This window comes from Oncorhynchus keta, chromosome 27 (genome assembly GCF_023373465.1).
Source record: "Oncorhynchus keta strain PuntledgeMale-10-30-2019 chromosome 27, Oket_V2, whole genome shotgun sequence".
Taxonomy (NCBI): Eukaryota; Metazoa; Chordata; class Actinopteri; order Salmoniformes; family Salmonidae; genus Oncorhynchus; species Oncorhynchus keta.
In genome coordinates this window covers 29,149,621-29,166,975 of record NC_068447.1, presented here as the reverse complement: position 1 = coordinate 29,166,975, position 17,355 = coordinate 29,149,621, and the positions used below count along the sequence as shown (strand labels likewise).

The following is a 17,355-nucleotide window of genomic DNA, read 5'->3' as shown; positions in this document are numbered from 1 at the left end:
CTTGGGCATGTATAATTTATTTTGGCGGCGATGGCTATGCTCCCATCCACAAGCGGTCACAAGACTGGTTTTATGAGCATGAAATCGATTTAATTAAACCATATGCCATGGCTGTATCAGTCAGATGGAAGTGCCTTAGCGTTTTTCACCACCAAATGATGGAATGTCTCGGAAGAATGGTGTTGCATCCCGCCAATCTAGTTCCAGACACTTGTAGAATCTATGCCAAGGTGCTTTGAAGCTATTACGGTGGCCCAACACTTGGCATTTATTTGGTTATGCTGGATTAACAGCAGTAGGTTGACTACTGTCCAGATTTTTAAATGGCTAGCTTCATTTTGTGCAGGGTTGGGCAACTTTGATGGGGGTGGGGGCTGCATTTCCCCGGTCTGTGTGCCCACATTGCAAACTAAACATTTTAGCAGCTCCCCTCGACAGCGGAGGAAATATGCAATTCCACACATTTTGCTGTGGGGTGTAGAGAAAATTATGCAATTCTACTCATTTCGCCATTGTCCATGGGGGGGGAAAATGAGCTGTTTTGCCTCTAATTTCCTGCAATTTTACCATAGGGTGAAAAACATTTGCCGGTTTCAATCAGACTAACAAAATCAATGGCCCCCCCCAGGCCGGTAATTCAACCATGATGACTAAATTTAGATGGCCTCGAGATATAAGCAGAAAAACTGATGCACAACCAAATTTAAATTGCACCTTGTCTGTTCTAACTTGCAATAATACGAGACCCTGACAATTTTATTTTAAATTGATCCAATGGCCTTCAAAAAGGGCTGCCAGTTGCCCATCCCTGATCTCGTGTACTGCATTGTCACAACACTATGTTGACTGATCGTCACCCAGACACAATGAGTTTCTTGCTGGACAAATTCAGCTAGATCCCTCCCATTTTTTGACCATTTGCCTTTGTTGGTTCCTAGTGAACATACCTGTTGTCTTGTCACCATAGAGAAATAAGTACAAAAGAAGTACTCTAAGAATTTATTAAATGTACAAAATCCAGCAGACAGGAGGTTTAATCCTCATCTTCCTCCTCCTCCTCATCCTGGTTGATCTGGAAGTAACGCAGCTCGTAGCTCTCCTTGGTGTTGGCCACAACACGCAGCCAGTCGCGAAGATTGTTTTTCTTCAAGTACTTCTTGGTCAGATATTTCAGATATCTACAGACAGATGGCATTCAGATGTGTGAGGTTGCGCTTTGGCTTTCAATGTTTTCCCCAAACAATATACACATACAAAACAACCTAGTAACGCTAATGTTTTTTGATGTTGCTGTACACCTCAACCCAACTTAATGAATCACAAAAACACAGCACAAAGGTTGAAGAATGATACTGTAGCGCAGTCACGTGCAGTTAGCGTATTCATGGGCAGATAGACTTCCTTGTTGAGTTTGAGGGAGAATTCAGTTCACAGCCAGTGTATTTTCATGCACATAATGTTACTGGTGCATGACAGATGCAGGAGAAAAGTCAAAGCATTTGGGAGTTGGTTAAGTGGGAATTATTAAGTTGAATTCTACATAGCCAAAAGTCAATATTGGCATCATCAATATCAACACCAGCAACCTAAACAAAAATATTACAGATAAAGGCTACAAAAACACAGGGCCTCTTATCCATCACAAGCAGTGCAAGTCAATTATTCATATGAGCAATTATTTTGTGAGGACATAAGCATTTACCAACATTTTAATAGCTTGAACATGTAAACAATGTATTGGGTGAAAGACATTTAATAAATATTTTCTTTTTTTCCCAAGAACAAATACACAAATGTCTGCATTGCAATTTGATTACTACAGTCCTGAGTTGCCAGTGCAGTTACCATACCTTTTGGAGAAGGGGACCTCGGAGGAAACTGTGATCTTGCTCTTACTCCTCTCAATAGACACCACACCACCACCCAGGTTTCCAGCTTTCCCATTCACCTTGATGCGCTCCTGGAGGAACTGCTCCTTTAACCATTAAAACATACTGCGTAAGCATATACTTCTAATTTCCAACAACAAAAGATTGACAGTTAGTTGCCCAACGTTACTTTTTATAAATGTATTTTTTATTTCACCTTTATTTAACCAGAGACTAGTTGAGAACAAGTTCTCATTTACAACTGCGACCTGGCCAAGATAAATCAAAGCAGTGCGACAACAGTGTAGTGGATGTGAAACTAGCCTGTTGGCTGGAACACATCAGTGAAATCACACCTTCACTTGGATCTAAAGCCAACTGTTGTTCATGGAGTGACCAGTCTCTTGCTCTGTCAGCAAACACAGTTGGCTTTTAGTTGTGTGTTGTTGTGCAGGTCGCTAGCTAGTGTAAACCCCACTTGAGATTTAAAGGCCCAGTTTTATATACATTTCCACACTATGAGGTTGGAATAATGCTGTGAAATTGTGAAGATGATAAAAACCCTTTTAGTGTAAGAGTTGTTTGAAACGACAGCCTGAAATGTAAGCCTGTTTTGGTGAGATGTTGGTTTGTCCTTCCTGGTGACATCACTAGACAGTAAATTAGTTAATAGACCAATCAGAGTTCCAAACCTACCAATAACAGCACATTTTCAGTGTCCTCCTCCCCACTTAAGACCACTCCCATAGCCCTACCAAAATTCTTGCTTGAGAAATTGCTCATTGCTAAGAAGCTATGTTTTCTCTTAAAATGATAAAGAAACAATCACAGTACAGTACATTGTTACCCATAAATTAATTGATAATGAGGAAAAAAACAGCTGCATTGGATGATTCTTTTCAACATGTCGATCCCATGAACTGTCATTTCATAAGCTCCTTCCATCCTTCAGTTTATACTAAACCAAGTGACCATTGTGGAAGGGTAAAAATCATTCAGGATTGTGGCTAATGGGGGTTTCGAATAAGGGCGTTTGTGCAACTAAAATATTAGTATCTTCCTTGCAACCAGTCACAGGTATAAAACCTGTCAGTGTAACTATTAAACTACTTACAAAGTTGGCAGCATCCATGATGCCATCTTCAACAGGGTGGGTGCAGTCCAGAGTGAACTTCAGGACCTGCTTCTTCTTCTTGCCACCCTTGGACCCCTTGGTGCTCTGCTTCTTCTGCAGATAAGATTGACAGCCAATTAAAACTATGACAGTCACTACCATTGTAGCTGTTCCGTTTAGTTAGCTGCCTAGAATCTAACAGTTAACGTTACCGAACATTAGTTCACCACCATACGCGCTACAACCGCAGACATCAACTATGTCTAGGCTAATCCCCAATTAAGATGACGTTTTAGTCAGGTGGCTCCTTATAAGTAAAGACCAACATTTTTGTTATTTAACTAATCAAACTACTGCTGACCATAAAATGAACAGAAAAATGTTAAGCTAGTTTTGTGTAGCTACAACGTGGTGGATCTGGCAAGCTAACGTTAGCTAAACTTTTTTTTTAAACTTGCTAATTTAGCGGGCCTCGTGAAAAACAAAAGCCAATTCAGTGCCTTGTTTGGCATGATTAACGATTACATAAGCCCTCTCAAATATGCCCCGATTTATACAAATAATGTACAGCCATTTTAAGTGTGAAAAATGTATATATTTGAACAATTTTCCACACGCGATTGTACCCACCACAGGAGCCATTGCGAAGAATTTAGCAGAAAGGAAGAGCTGGGTTTGCGCGTGCGTTACATTTTGGCCTGATGAATCAATCGCAGATCTAGTCGATACAATCACGGCATCAGAGTTCGATTAAAAGGCTTAACATTATTGTTTATACATCTTATTGAAATTCCATATATTTTGAAGGATAACAAGTACAAACGTGTTAGAAACAATACATCATTCTACAAATTGTAACAAAAAAAACAATACAAACCAAAAATATACAGGAAAACACTTAGGATGTTGTTGTTTTTTGGTCCATATTTACCTATTTGGGAAAGGGGATACTTAGTCAGTTGCACAACTGAATGCATTCAACCGAAATGTGTCTTCCACATTTAACCCAAACCCTCTGAATCAGAGGTCCATCATAATGGCGTTGTCAAAACCCTGCTCTTTGAATGGTCCTTCATAATGTCATCGTCATAACCCTGCTCGCTCATTGGTTCTTTGTTACACTGCTCTCTGATTGATCCCTTGATTATGACATCACCATAACCCTGCTCTGGTAGGTTGTTTATTATGACATTGCCATAACCCTCCTATCTGATTGATCCCTTCAGAATGGCATCATCATAACCCTATCTGATTGGTCCCTTCATAATGACATATACAGTTCTTGGGCTTTAGCTCCTTGCCAATAGTGACATAATAAACTCTGGCATTAGTGAGCAGAGAGGCAGACAACAAGGTAAAACATGACAAGATATACTATGTGTTCCCTTTATTGTTCCGCTCTGCATTAGGAACCAATGCATGACATTTGACAGGAGTCAGTGGAGCCTGCAGTGTCCCCTATGAGGCTCTACTAGGCCAGCACTCCATCCCCTCCAGTCACACTCAAAGACCCTCCTCATATCTGTCATTCCTGCTTTCTTTCTCTCTCTCGGAGGACCTGAGGCCAAGGACCATGCCCCAGGACTACCTGACATGATGACTCCTTGCTCCTTGCTGTCCCCAGTCCACCTGACTGTGCTGCTGCTCCAGTTTCAACTGTTCTGCCTTATTATTATACGACCATGCTGGTCATTTATGAACATTTGAACATCTTGGCCATGTTCTGTTATAATCTCCACCCGGCACAGCCAGAAGAGGACTGGCCACCCCACATAGCCTGGTTCCTCTCTAGGTTTCTTCCTAGGTTTTGGCCTTTCTAGGGAGTTTTCCCTAGCCACCGTGCTTCTACACCTGCATTGCTTTCTGTTTGGGGTTTTAGGCTGGGTTTCTGTACAGCACTTTGAGATATCAGCTGATGTACGAAGGGCTATATAAATACATTTGATTTGATTTGATTTGATAAGGCAGCAAGCAGCAAGGTAATTGTTCAGACCATATTCTTATTATATTTATTAAATATCTGCTTCTTAACATATTCATTAAGTATAGGCTTGCATTTTCAATCATTCTCTGAAACGTCACTGACATAGATCAGCATCACTATGATGGGCTTTCCTGTGTTGTATTTTCAGATGTGTGGAGCAGTGGAGGCTGCTGAGGGGAGGACGGCTCATAATAATGGCTGGAACGGAGCAAATGGAATAGCATCAAACACATAGAAACCATGTGTTTGGTGTATTTGATACCATTCCACCAATTCTGCTTCAGCCATTACCACGTCCTCCCCAATTAAGATGCCACCAACCTTCTGTGGTGTGGAAGAATATTCTGCCTTTTGGAGAAGCTATATGATCCAGACAGTACCAACTGTCACCCCTTGGTATGCCATGAGCAGTACAAACATCCCTGTCTGCTGAACCTTTACCACAAAGGCCAACTCTACTGCCGCCACTGTGGGTAAGAAAGTTTTGGTTTCTTGTGACTCTATTACAGCAGCTTGGAAACATAAAATGGGTCATTCCATTGATTTAGTGGATGGCATGATATAAGTATTTTAATTTCTTATGGAACAAATTATCTTTGCTTTATCAAATCAATGACCAACTAAGGGGCCTTGTTGGCGCCCCCCCTTGGGTTGTTCCGTGGCGGAGATCTTTGTGGGCTATACTCGGCCTTGTCTCAGGATGAATAAGTTACTGGTGGAAGATATCCCTCCAGTGGTGTGGGGGCTGTGCTTTGGCAAAGTGGGTGGGGTTATATCCTGCCTGTTTGACCCTGTCCGGGAGTATCATTGGATGGGGCCACAGTGTCTCCTGACCCCTCCTGTCTCAGCCTCCAGTATTTATGCTGCAATAGTTTATGTGTCGGGGGGCTAGGGTCAGTCTGTTATATCTGGAGTATTTATCATGTCTTATCCGGTGTCCGGTGTGAATTTAAATGTGCTCTCTATAATTCTCTCTCTCTCGGAGGACCTGAGCCCTAGACCTGAGTCCAGGACTGGATTACAGTGCCTTGCGAAAGTATTCGGCCCCCTTGAACTTTGCGACCTTTTGCCACATTTCAGGCTTCAAACATAAAGATATAAAGCTGTATTTTTTTGTGAAGAATCAACAACAAGTCGGACACAATCATGAAGTGGAACAACATTTATTGGATATTTCAAACTTTTTTAACAAATCAAAAACTGAAAAATTGGGCGTGCAAAATTATTCAGCCCCCTTAAGTTAATACTTTGTATAACATGTCTAAAAACCTGTTTTTGTTTTGTCATTATGGGGTATTGTGTGTAGATTGATGAGGACATTTATTTATTTAATCAATTTCTAGAATAAGGCTGTAACGTAACCAAATGTAGAAAAAGTCAAGGGATCTGAATACTTTCAGAATGCACCGTATATACCTATAGACAGCAATACGTGTGGAGGAACTTGGTGGAGTTTAGTTTGTTAGGTATGTGTGTGTGTGTGTGTGTGTGTGTGTGTGTGTGTGTGTGTGTGTGTGTGTGTGTGTGTGTGTGTGTGTGTGTGTGTGTGTGTGTGTGTGTGTGTGTGTGTGTGTGTGTGTGTGTGTGATGGTGTAGTCTAGTGCCTTCTCATGGTGTGACTCCTAGGCGGTGAAGGAGCTCCAGACATCGGCCAGAGGCCATCATCCTGCTGAAGGCCATGATCGAGGAGGTCAGAGAGAATGTTGATGAGGAGGAGTGCGCAATCAGCACTATTTTCAACAAAGTGCAGGTGAGCTGACATAGTCATCGGCCATTTTGAAAACATTAAACTCAACTCAGGGGGTGGCAGTTAACTTAGAAGTTAAGAGCCAGTAACCGAAAGGTCTCTGGTTTGAATCCCTGAGCCAGCAAGGTGGAAAAAATCTGCCATTCTGCCTTTGAGCAAGGCATCTCTCTGATTCAAAGGGGTTGGGTTAAATGTGGAAGTCTGTTGTACAATTTCCCTCGATTTCCTCAATTAATCAATGTTGTTGTTTTTTTTATGCAGTTCCGCAAATTGTATTAAATTCTACCACAAGGTGTCACTCTTCATGTCCTAGCTCGTAAAGTAGCTGAAGGTTCAATACCTTGCACAACATTACATTAGAGCAACATTTTATTAACTTATACTGGATACAGTTGTAATGCTCAAGTAGTGCTTTTCATTTACAAACCGAGAGGAAATTTATGTAAATTAGTTTTGGTTGGGAAAGTATTCATTAGAGTACAGTACATTTAATCTTGAGAGATTTGCAATGCAATTAAATGACCCAGATAATATTGTCCTCTTTTGAATGAAAAACTGTCAGATCGAAAACAAATTATCCTAAGAGCAGCGCAAAGGTGAGAATACATTTTGCTTCATGCTACCTTGCATGAAAATCATGTTTATCATGTAGCCCTAATGTATAGCCTATGCTCAGAGAAACTGTTAACCTGTTATTGTTTGAATGGGCCTTCCGAACAGAGCGCACACAGATTCAGCCTCAATGGTTGCCTCTAGCCATTAAAAATCGCTATAAACTCAATTAACTCTCGAAGAAGGAAGTCTTACCACAGACAGACAATATGCGTCCCAAATGCCACCACATTCCCTTTATAGTGCACTACTTTTGACCAGAAGTAGCGCACTATATAGGAAATAGTGTGACATTCGGGTGCACAAGACTTCCTGCTTTGAGAATTCATTAGACTGTATAATACCAAGAGATAATGAACAGCCTAATGGCTTGTCTAATGCCTGCCTAATATGTATCCTGTTCCACATGTATATATAGATCCTACTGGGAGATTAAGGTGTCCCTGGCAGCAGACCAATATAGATTAAAGCCAAATGAATAACAATTTGTCAGGACTAGCTACATCAGGCTTGCCTGGCACCACTTCCAACCCAGTAGCAAATGAGTACAGCTGTCTCATCTGTCTGCACTCTAACCCACTCTCCAGGTAATATCCTGTCTATGGTATGCCTGTTTATCCTGGAGTAGTGATACATGTTGCCTATTTTTACAATGTCTTATTCACAGTGCCCAACTGTATTTGTAATCCTAATTGATGTTCCATCTTGAGCAGGTGTAATATAATCAACTCAAGCCAATGTTCTCCTCCACCTTGCTATAGTGTAGTATGATGCATAATGCCTAATCTGGTTCTATGAATCCAGAAGGGCACAAACCAAAACATTAAATGGAATATTAGCAATTATGAATACAGTCTTTAAGCAAATTTGTTTGACTTTGATATCTGTTATCCAGCGACTAAAGAAGATTGACAAACTGCCACACAGATTGAGACCAGCTCAGAATAGCAGTATTAAGTCCCTCTCTCTTGTCATCTTGCCTCCTCAACTGATGTTTGGTCATGTCACATCCCAAATATACACCCCATATGTCTTCTTCTATGTTTCTGGTTTAGATCAACACAGAATATCGGTCCGAGTTTGCTTATTGCCTTGAGTCTCTGTTACTGCTGGGCTAAAGACGCTCCGTGTCCATTGCCGGGAGTGTCGGGATGGAGTTTGGGCAATGCCAGCAGACTGTGAGTCATATTTCACCCCTACCATATGGAAATTGTGCAGACCTACACGCTCAAGGGGAAAATGTAATCAGCATGTTATTGATGTTCCCAATGAGTGAAACCTCAACATTCAAGACAGTATGCTTATACTTTCCAAATATGCTCGTCATGTTCTGAAATAGCCAGCATAATATGAGGACACCCCTACCTGTTGTGTAAAAGATATTATGTAAAGATATTTATTTATTGTGTAAATGTCCTTCTGTCTCCTCAGCCTGCAGTCATCCCTATCCGTGCCCTGCCACTTCCCTCCCATCAGTGACATGTCCATTCATCCATGGTGCCGAAGCCCACTGCTATATCATCACCAAGGTCCTCCTGGTAAAGGTTGGGGAGACCCCATTTACTGAGCACTGTCGCAACTCTGAGAACAGCTACAGGGTGAGTGAGCTTCTACAACATTTTAATGTTACTGTACAACTCTGATACCCATTGTTACAACATTACTGAGGGATTTCACAGCCAATCACAGTGTTTTTGTATGTGTATTTGAAATGTTTCATGAAAAGATCTGACGTTCAGGGGTGCCTGGTTTATTGATTTGAAGGCACTACACTGAATCCACTACGGTCCTGTAGCCCCCCCAAAAAAAAATCCTGTGTTTTCCTTACTGTGTCTAGACGCTGCAGTCATCCATTCAGCAGCTGAATGACCAGGAGACCCACAGGGATCTGACCAAGCGCCCCTCCCTCATCAAGACAGACCCTGTGGAAGACATCCTGGATACCTCCGTACAGCCATATCTCCTCCAAGTACTCTGCAGTGGAACTCATGAAGGCTGTTTGAGGAGGTGGGAATCACCAAAGCAATGAGGATTCTGATAAAAGTATTCAGACAACACTGTTTATAAATGTAACCCAGCTCTCCTTTTAAGGCTCATCTCCATCTTGTTATCTTTCCCCTAAGTCTGGGAGGATATCTTTCAGAGGGTTGCAAATGAACAGAAAATCTATGAAGGTAAAAGAGGTTTTGTTTTTCTGTTAGATATGGTGAGTTGGTGTTTTATATACTGTATGTTTCCATTCTGTTTTCTCCCCAGCTTCATGAGCTGACGCAGCTAACAGAAGAGAACAGATACCTGACCACCATCGCCAGGCAAATCGGCCCCTACATCCGATCCATCGCCAAGGTGAAGGAACGCCTTGAACCCAGGTACTGGAACCAAGCCACTGTAACTACTGTACATATCACAAACTACAACATTATTTTGACTAACAAGTTACTCTGGCAAATGTACAATTTGAAATGTTTGTTTCTATCATGGTGACCATGGAAGACATGGTGTTCCGTGAAGTATTCTCTATTCAATGTTCCCACAGACTGAAAGAGGACAGAGGACATGCTGAAGACCTGAGGACACCACTATGGCCACAGATACTAAACAAACCATTTTAACAACACAGATGTAAGCTAGCTAGATTACTTAACTTGTTGGAAAAATGTATAATTGATTTGAGTGAGAACTAACTTCTTTGTTAAACCTCAACTTTATGCTCAGCAGAAATGACCTGACCTGTACCAGATGATAACCACACTCTCAGCAACCTCTCTGACGAGGCTGCCCTCAAGAACAAGAATCTACTGGCCAGGGAAGCAGAAAAACAGAGATTTGGAAGATGTTTCCCTAAGCAACTGGATGGGGTCATGAGACTTCAATGTGCTCACCCATAACTTATGTAAATTATATTGAATATAACATTTACATGTTTCTAACATTACCCATATTAGGACTACAGTAGCAAACCCATGAAAGAAAACAATGAAAGGAAGACAATTTTCTTAGGATACATTTTATTTTATTTCACAGGACAAAGTTGTTCAATCAATTCAGAACATTTCAGTCAAGTGAATAAAAGTAATCAGCCAAGAGAGATAAATATTCTCTCTGCATGATACATTTACATTACCTGTAATAAACTGTAGTATTGTTATACTGTAGTGCAACAACTGGCTTTTTCCATGTTCAGCTCAGCTGGATCATGCTTGGAGCAGTAAACAGTTGTACGTCTGCAGCCAACAATGTGCTCTTATATTATTGAATCTACAGATAATCTTCTCATCTTTATTCATCTAATACACATTACTTTTACAGTGCTCGACTGTCCTCATTTCAGAAACTCTAAACACACACACACACACACGTGTCTTGTGCAACATACAGTTACAGTGCTCGACTGTTCTAATTTCAGGAATTCTCTTTCAATCACACACACACACACACACACACACTCCATACAGTCTGGGCATACAGAGTAGAGGGCAGAGGCAACCTTTCACCTGAGACAAGCGGTAGTTCAGGAGGAAGCAGTGCTGGGTTGAGCTTATCGCAAAGGAGACTACCTTTCCTCTGAACCCCTTAGCCATAGGAATGCATCTATTGGTTGGTTTCAATACAAATGAATAACAGGTGGTGTGATGATCAAGTGGTGGTTGAAAGAGAAACAGTCTTGAGTGCATTTTAAAGATGACTGTACCATGTGGGTGCCCCTATAGTTAAAACCTTATGGAAGAAACAACACCCCTGATTCATAGTTTATATACCAAAGAACAATGTTAAAACTTACAGCACACTGGAATAGAACAGTGAATGGATTGTCAGTGTTCATTGTTTTCATAATTCACAAAGTAGACATTTCTGACTTGATACGCTGTACCGATTGGAAGAATCAGAGAACCAGGCTGCAACTTGCCCAGGTTGTCAAATTAGCAAAATATTAGTGATTGTGCAGCCTTTTGATTCTGAGTGGACATGGGATGTGAATTTAAAATAAATCATTATTTTGTGTAAGGATAAATCAATATTGAAAGTCTGGGCTGATACCTAAAACCAATACATTTTCATAGCATACATTATATTAATAACTTTGACATTCATCAAAAGGCTTTTTTCTTATAATTTATGAAAGAGCAAAATAATTTAAAGAGGAAAAGACCATGTTGCAAGGGGCCCCATTTCCGTAACTTTCGGGCATTTTTGTAAATGTATAACAAAGTCACTCAGAAATAAATGTTTCTTACTGGGACAGAACACACACACACGTGTATGTGTGTGTGTGTGTGTATGTGGACACCTCTTCAAATTAGTGGATTCAGCCACACCCGTTGCGGACAGTTTTTATTATTATTATTATTATTTTTTTAAATCGAGCACACAGCCATGCAATCTCCATAGACAAATATTGGCAGTAGAATGGCCTTACTGAAGAGCTCAGTGACTTTCAATGTGGCACCATTATAGGATGCCACCTTTACAAGTGAGTTCATAAAATTTCTGCCCCGCTAGAGGTACCCCGGTCAACAACAAGTGCTGCTATTGTATAGTGGAAATGTCTAGGAGCAACAATGGCTCAACCGCGAAGTGGTAGGCCACACAAGCTCACAGAAAGGGACCGCTGAGTACTGAATCGCATTGCACATACATTTTTTAATATATTTTTTTAAATGGCCTGTTTCTCAGGTTGCAACACTCACTACCGAGTTCCAAACTGCCTCTGGAAGCAACGTCAGCACAATAACTGTTCGTCGGGAGAATCATGAAATGGGTTTCAATGGCTGAGTAGCCGCAGACAAGCCTAAGACCACCATGCGCAATGCCAAGTGTCAGCTGGTGTGGTGTAAAGCTCGCCGCCATTGGACTCTGGAGTAGTGGAAATGCATTCTCTGGAGTGATGAATCATGCTTCACCATCTGGCAGTCCGAAATCCAAATCTGGGTTTGGCGGATGCCAGGAGAACGCTACCTGCCCCAATGCATAGTGCCAACTGTAAAGTTTGGCGGAGGAGGAATAATGGTTCGGGCAAGGCCCCTTTCCCCTGAAGGGAGATCTTAACGCTACAGCAAACAGTACAATGACATTCTAGACAATTCTGTACTTTGTGGCAACAATTTGGGGAAGGCCCTTTCCTGTTTCAGAATGACTACGCCCCAATGCACAAAGCAAGGTCCACATAGAAGTGGTTTGTGGGGGATCAGTATGCAAGAACTTGACTGGCCTGCAGAGCCCTGACCTCAACCCCATCGAACACGTTTGGGAATTGGAACGCCGACTGCAATCCAGGCTTAATAGCCCGACCTCACTAATGCTTTTGTGGCTGAATGGAAGCAAGTCCCCACAGTAATGTTCCAACATCTAGTGGAAAGCTTTTCCAGAAGAGTGGAGGCTGTTATAGCAGCAAAGGGGAGACCAAGTCCATATTAATGCTCATGATTTTGAATGAGATGTTCGACAAGCAGGTGTCCACATACTTTTCTTCATGTAATGCATGTATGAGGGCTGATAAATTTAGCATCCAGAGCTCTACATAAAAAATAAATAATGGGTAAAACTGGTGCTCCAAACTTTGAAACATTAAAATGCACAACCTGAAATGTTAGAAATGTCCTTGTCCCAGAATGACCCAGCATGCACCGTGCGGCCCCATTGAAGCCGCATGGGCGACAATACAATTCCAATGGGGTTTCCCCATCTCAAAAGTATCTCTGATATGGGTCAGATTTTTCAAACTGTTTGTATTAGAAACTAGCTATTTTTGCTGTGCAAGCATGACACTAACGAATCTGCACCCAGGAAACAACTGTACAGCGAAGCCTTACCATTACAACTAATTGTTATAAAAATGTACTTTCTTTCCGTACCGGTACTCCCAAATTAAAACTGCAGTTCGCACAGCAAAATATTTTGCTGCATATGCAACCAAATTGGGTCACACTTTAGATCCCTGTGTGCATCCCTAATATTGTGTAAAACCATTCTGATGTCAACGCTGAGGCCTAATAATGATGACTCTGTGATGTGACAGACAAACAAGGAATAGAAGAAACTCAACCAGGCTCATTACAGCACTTCTGACTCAGTAACCAAAGCTAAAATCAATTCAGCATCCACTTAAGGCCAGGCACCACAGGCTAAAATGTTGCACAAACCTAGCAATTTAAAGTTTTGGGGGAGGGGGGGTATTTGTCAAATAATATTAGTATTTTTTTAAAGTAAAAAATATCCAAAAGGTTTATAAAAAATATTTGTGTTAGTTTATCATACTAAGATCAGTGTCATGAACTGTAACCACTTTTAAATGGACATACATTCATAATTTGAACGCTCACTACATTGAAATCACACATCGCTTAAAAGTCTATTTCTTAGAGAATGTTACTTTGAAGATATGGTGATTGGGTGTAAGGTAGTCTTAATTCAGTCCTTGTCTTACTGCCATTTCCTGAAAAATCACACTCTTCCCAAACGCCAACTTATTTTCTGTGGTTATCTTTAGATGTATTCTCCAGACTTATACATTGGGAATTGTTGATATGTTTATGACACAATCAGATGTGTATGTAAATTCGGTCCTAGAATGTCTTAACAAAATAAAAACCAAAATATTTAGGTTGATTTTTACTTCATCCAGTGTCCAGAAAAATTGGTTTGTGTTATATGCAAATATTTAATGGTATAACCTCATTTGCATATTTGTATACAATTTTTCAGAAAAAAAGACAAAAATATTAGTGCCCACACTCAACTGGTAAAAGTTGATTGTAATATGATTAAGTGTGTGTGGGGGGGGGGGGATACCCTATTAGGGTGTGTTGCCTGGCCTTAAGATACTCAACTCCTCTAAGGAAAAAACAGAAAAGGGAGCCTTCATCAGAACATTGGAGATGAAAGAAAAATACAAACTCAAGTCTTTAGTAGTTAATTTAACCAAACAAAAGAGAAAACAGAGGTGGTTGAATATACGGGGGGGTGTGATTTCTTTTTGAGAGTCTACCCAGGCCTTGGGGGTGGTATGGGGATGGGAGCCCTTCACAACACTCATAGGTGTCAATCTCTGTGAGCTCTAAGCACCCCAGGGCGGGCAACCACAGGAGCTAATCCACACGCTGACCAGGGCTGCCCTTCACAGTGCCTGTCTGTCTGCCTGCAATTTTCATACGTCCAGGACTCCATCTCTCACACCTAGGAGCTGTTGATGCGGATGCCCGAAATAAAAGGCAGGCCGGTGCCCACCTTCTTTTTGTACTCCAGGTAGTCCTCTGCAAAGAAATGGATGAGAGAAAGCTCCTCCTCCTCAATCCGTTCACGGAAGAAGCGCCAGCTTGCCATGGTATAGCCCGCGATGCAGACAGGGTTGCACAGCATCACCTGGAACATTGGACATAGAAAAGTGAAATCAGCGTAGTGGGCTTGACTAGAACATGTTTAAGAAACAAACATGTCTGGATTCTTAAAAGGGAACAGAGTTTAGCTTGTGTATTAGCCTGCATGCTAATATTGCTGTGACAAGGGTTGCAATAGTCTGGTAACCCAAGACTGCAAGGATTTCCAGAAATCGCAGTTGGAGGATTCCAGATTTTCTGTTTCCAGGAATATTTCTACCGAGATTTCTGAAAAATCTGGACATTTTGGGAACATTTCCAGAATTTTGCAAACCGTGCCTTGCACATTCAAGAGTTTCCTTAGCTATTGACAGAATAGGCTGGTACCTGTGTGCCAATACTCCAGTAGAACCATCCCACGTAGGAGGGGTGTCTGAAGAAGGCATAGACCCCATCCGTGACCAGCACGTGGCTCTGGGCCTTCTCGTTCTGGACGATGTGGTTGAAGTTGGAGCCGGCTGTCAGCATGGCAGACTTACGCAGGAAGTCCCCACACAGCACCATCACCAGGCCCACCAGGCTGAGCCAGCTCAGCTGCTTCAGCTCTGAGACATAAAATGCACAGCCTATTAAGACATTTAACTCCTACTGTGACAACATGTCATGCCCATTTCAACTGAGGCATTGAAACGTTATTGGCTACGTTCCAGGCTGACTAAAACGCAGAAGCCTGCACGACTGCAATTGATGACGTGGCACACAATCATTGGTTGATGCAATGCAACACAAGCAATGTCGTCAGGCTGGAACACAGCCATTGACCCCAAGTGTGGTATGGAGGACAGACCTGGGACAGTGAGCTTCTCTATGGTGAACTCCACCCATGAGGACACAGCAGCCACGGTGTACTCCACACTGTGGTTGAGAAGGAATGAGTCCAGAGACAGGCTGCGGGGGTTAATGATGGCTGTCACCAGGTACTCGGAGTAGTGGAAGAAAGACAAGGAGCACATGTACCTGCAAAGACATGCATTGACTGAGAACTATGCATAACACGTATCGAACTAACAGCGGTAGTATTGTGCATGTACACACACACACACACACACACACACACACACACGAGAGAGAGAAAAAGAGGCATCGTCCGAGAGGATCAAAACCCTAATGTATCATGGGTAAATTGACTGACTGATCTACAAATAATAATAAGTTGTTATTTTATGATACAAGGTTCTTTGTAGATCTGTCAGTCGCCTGTAATATTGAACAAACCCGGAGAGTGTGTATGAGAGGAGAGAGCATGTACAAAGGTTTATTCATTACGGAAACAGTTTAAGAACCAAACAGAGCAAAACTAGTAGGTACAAAACAAAGGTAGGTACTTCCCCATTTCGTTCAGTTTAAGAAACTTTTTTAAAGACGTTTTTGCTTACCAGCCAAAGTGTGTCCATGTGGTTTGGGAAAAGCTTATGATCAAGCCACACCCAAAAGTAAAGCCAAGGAAGCAGGCTCGCACAGCAACCTGGGAGAAAGAAGAGTATGCTTAGGACACATTTCTACCTTCAATTTGTTTAACTAGCTAGTTATCTAACTATACAAGTAGCTCCAAATCAATAGCTAACACAATAACCTGCTCTTAGGCATAGAATATCTGTCTAACTTCAATAGTGTTATCTAATTTACAGTTTAGGGCTCTATCTTTAGCCAATCAAGCTGACAGCTGTCTCAATCCAATTCAGATAATAGGATTAGCTAGCTAGCACAACATATTGTTAGGAATAAGAGGGGCAATAAAAGTGTACCAATAATTTAGATAGCTAAAGCCTAGCCATCTGGCTGCCGTTTTGGCTAATGGGCAAATAAAATAGAAATCAAGATGGCTAGCTATCTAAGGAGCTTAGCTAACGTTATAGCTATCCATCTTCTTTCAGACGTTAGTTAGCTTGCTTACCTTATATAGAGGTCCCTTGTATATGATAAGCAAGAAGCCATTGATAACAGCGATGTACACAGCAATAGCGATTTTCCCCCTCACTCCAGTGAGATAGTCGAATACCCAGTCAAGATGTCCAGCGAATGTTCTAATAAGGGGAATTATAACAACACCCAGTCCTAAAAGAAAGCTTATAATACTTATTTTCCCCTCTAACACCAACTTGCCTGCCATGATGAAGTACCGTTACTCCCTATGGGCTCTCGCGAGTTTTCCACAATGGCAAAATTTACTCACTAATCTTGGCTGCGTTCCAGGTGGTCAGGCGGCGCAGATGCATATGGTCACTTCATCATCACACACACTCAGCAGGAACCACATCAATATGGCAGCAATCTTCTGAGAACGCCTGGGAATATTTCTTTATTCTATTTATGTTGTCCCTGACACGTTAAACACTTCTCCAGGCGTTGTGAAATGTGATCAACTTCGCAGCGCGACTCTAATAAAGACTACCTACCTGGAACGCCTATATACGTGACGTGACAGAGGACCTTTTACTATTTATTGGCTGTAGATGGCGCTTTAAAGCCATATAATCAAAGGTCACTTCTTGAAGCCCAGCAAGAAATGTTTGACCAGACATCACTTTTGCAACTGTCGAGCAGAGGACATAGCACAGAGCAATGACTGCATATATGAAAGGACAAAGCTCTTGATCACGTGACACCATTCGTTCATAAGTGAAGAATCAATCGCGCCACAGAGTTTCTAAAAGACA

At 41.6% G+C, this 17,355-nt stretch overlaps 2 protein-coding genes and 1 pseudogene across 2 annotated transcripts; 1 reads left to right on the top strand and 2 right to left on the bottom strand.

Moving 5' to 3' along the window:
* Positions 1 to 987: 987 nt before the first annotated feature.
* On the bottom strand, positions 988 to 3,710 carry LOC118359727 (60S ribosomal protein L22). The gene is made up of 4 exons (XM_035738380.2): positions 3,613 to 3,710; positions 2,983 to 3,096; positions 1,851 to 1,975; positions 988 to 1,178 (listed from the first exon to the last, which is right to left on the bottom strand). Exons 1-4 carry the CDS (start codon positions 3,622 to 3,624, stop codon positions 1,034 to 1,036), a joined length of 396 nt encoding a protein of 131 aa, XP_035594273.1. The 5' UTR covers positions 3,625 to 3,710; the 3' UTR covers positions 988 to 1,033.
* A 4,459-nt stretch (positions 3,711 to 8,169) lies between these two features.
* Positions 8,170 to 10,213, top strand: LOC118360296 (RING finger protein 207-like; annotated as a pseudogene).
* Positions 10,214 to 11,062: 849 nt separating this feature from the next.
* LOC118359724 (protein-S-isoprenylcysteine O-methyltransferase-like) lies at positions 11,063 to 16,859 on the bottom strand. Its single transcript, XM_035738372.2, has 5 exons — positions 16,593 to 16,859; positions 16,075 to 16,163; positions 15,486 to 15,655; positions 15,026 to 15,243; positions 11,063 to 14,684 (listed from the first exon to the last, which is right to left on the bottom strand). Exons 1-5 carry the CDS (start codon positions 16,806 to 16,808, stop codon positions 14,499 to 14,501), a joined length of 879 nt encoding a protein of 292 aa, XP_035594265.1. The 5' UTR covers positions 16,809 to 16,859; the 3' UTR covers positions 11,063 to 14,498.
* Positions 16,860 to 17,355: the final 496 nt, after the last annotated feature.